General features: G+C 60.8%; 1 protein-coding gene across 1 annotated transcript, besides 4 other annotated features; it reads left to right on the top strand.

Moving 5' to 3' along the window:
- Positions 1 to 60: 60 nt before the first annotated feature.
- Positions 61 to 105: a microsatellite.
- A 20-nt stretch (positions 106 to 125) lies between these two features.
- Positions 126 to 156: a microsatellite.
- A 216-nt stretch (positions 157 to 372) lies between these two features.
- Positions 373 to 407: a sequence feature (A-rich).
- A 153-nt stretch (positions 408 to 560) lies between these two features.
- Positions 561 to 2024, top strand: Tco025E_05588 (putative nucleolar protein; the record flags this gene model as incomplete). Its single annotated transcript, XM_029372481.1, has 1 exon — positions 561 to 2024. One exon carries the CDS (start codon positions 561 to 563, stop codon positions 2022 to 2024), a length of 1464 nt encoding a protein of 487 aa, XP_029227452.1.
- Positions 2025 to 2027: 3 nt separating this feature from the next.
- Positions 2028 to 2074: a sequence feature (A-rich).
- Positions 2075 to 2079: the final 5 nt, after the last annotated feature.

Genomic DNA, 2079 nt, shown 5'->3' with positions numbered 1-2079 from the left:
TNTNTCTTTCTTTCTTTCTTGGCTCTCTCAGCGATGCGGAGTGTGGGGCCTCTCCGCCTCTGTGTGTGTGCGTGCGTGCGTGTGTGTATGTATCTGTGCGGTGTGGGGAGGGGACGAGGGCGTCATATATATATATATATGTATGTATGTATGTATTTGCTTCCTCTCTCTATTTCTCTCCCGCTGATGACGATACTGAGACGTGCGTGCGGGGACCGCCTCGCTGCTTCCATTCCCCTCCTTCCTCCCCCTCAGCCCTCACTGGCTTCCTCCCCCGCTCGTTGGGTGGTTGCCGTCGTGCAGTTCGCCTTTCCGTGCGTGCAGCGCCTCTCTTGTCGTTCGGTTGCTTCAGTTCTCCCTTTCGTCCCTCCCTTTTTTTTGTCTTTTTTTTCTTTCTTCTTCTTCTTGCGTCTGTGTGTCTGGCCCCGTCACCGCCCCCCAAGTGAAGGAAAGCCCAGCGAGAAACACGCACGCACGCACGCAGAGTTACGCCCAGCGCGGGGAGCAGCAGAAGCAGCAGGTGTGCGAGGTAAACGGCGCACGCAAACAGGCAAAAAAAAATGTCCAAGACGCTTTACATTTTGTACGATGCCCCGACCGGCTACGCCGTCTACAAGGTGCTCACGACGGAGGAGGTCGGCGCCGGCGATGTGGCGCTGCAGAAGGATCTGCAGGCGTTTGCCACCTTCTCCCCCTGGGTGAAGCTCATGTCCTTTGCCCCCTTTCAGTCGCCGGAGAACGCGCTAGAGGATGCCGTCTGCATCAGTGAGTCCCTCGTTAGCCCCTTCCTGAGCAACTTCCTCACCTCCGTGCTCGCGAAGAAGGCGAAGAAGGACGGGGCAAACTGGGAGCTGGGCGTGTGCGACCCCAAACTCGGCAGCGCCATCCACGACGACCTCAAGTTCCCTGTTGTCTGCAACGAGAATGTGGCGGAGCTCAGCCGCTGCCTCCGCCTGCACGCGGAGAAGCTGCTGCCGGAGCACAAGGAGGGCGACATTATTCGCGCGCAGTGCGGTCTCGGCCACGCCTTCTCACGCAACAAGGTGAAGTTCAACGTGCACCGCAGCGACAACATGATCATTCAGTCCTCTGCCCTTGCGGAGCACATGGACAAGGGGGTGAACCTCCTTGGAATGCGTGTCAAGGAGTGGTATGGTTGGCACTTCCCGGAGCTGGCGAAGGAGGTGCCGGAGCCACTGAAGTACGCCAAGGTCGCGCTGCTCATTGGCAGCCGCAGCACGCTGGAGGAGCGCGATGGCGAGGAGGTGACGCAGCAGATTGCGGCCATCCTCGACGGCGACGAGGCCCTCGCGGCCCGCGTGTACGAGAAGGCCGTCACCTCGATGGGCGGCGACATGGCGGAGGTGGATTGGCTGAACATTCGCGCCTTCATGGAGCGGGTGACGTCGCTCGGCGCCTACCGCGAGTCGCTGCAGCAGTACCTTGTCGACAAGATGATGCTCGTGGCGCCAAACCTGACGGAGCTGATGGGGCAGAACATCGGCGCGAAGCTCATCTCAAAGGCGGGCTCGCTGACGAACCTCGCAAAGGCGCCCGCCAGCACCATCCAAATCCTCGGCGCCGAGAAGGCGCTCTTCCGCGCCCTCAAGAAGCGGAAGGGCAACACCCCCAAGTACGGGCTCATCTTCCACTCCACCTTTATTCAGCGCGCGGCGAAGGAGCATCGCGGCAAGATCTCACGCTACCTCGCCAACAAGGCCGCCCTCGCCTGCCGCATTGACTGCTTCATGGAGGCCCCTCCCGCCGTCTTTGGTGAGAAGCTGCGTGAGCAGGTGGAGGCGCGGCTGAACTTCTTCGACACCGGCAACAAACCGCCGTCGAACATGGCCGCCATGGCCGAGGCGCTTGAGCAGTACCAGAAGATCCTCCGCAAGCGGTCCAAGCGGCAGCGCGAGGCGAAGGCCGCGGCGGAGGGCGGCGCAGAGGTGGCGGCGGCGACGACGGAGGAGGCGGCGCCAAAGAAGAAGCGCGCACGCCGTGAGGTGGTGCAGGAGTCGGAGTAAAAATGTTTGTTGTTGGTTTCTGTTTTCCTTTTTTCTTTTTTTTTCGTTTTCCCGC

Source organism: Trypanosoma conorhini (genome assembly GCF_003719485.1).
Source record: "Trypanosoma conorhini strain 025E chromosome Unknown Tco_14.4_contig_00334, whole genome shotgun sequence".
In the NCBI taxonomy this organism is placed as follows: domain Eukaryota; phylum Euglenozoa; class Kinetoplastea; order Trypanosomatida; family Trypanosomatidae; genus Trypanosoma; species Trypanosoma conorhini.
This window is presented reverse-complemented; position numbering and strand designations above follow the sequence as displayed.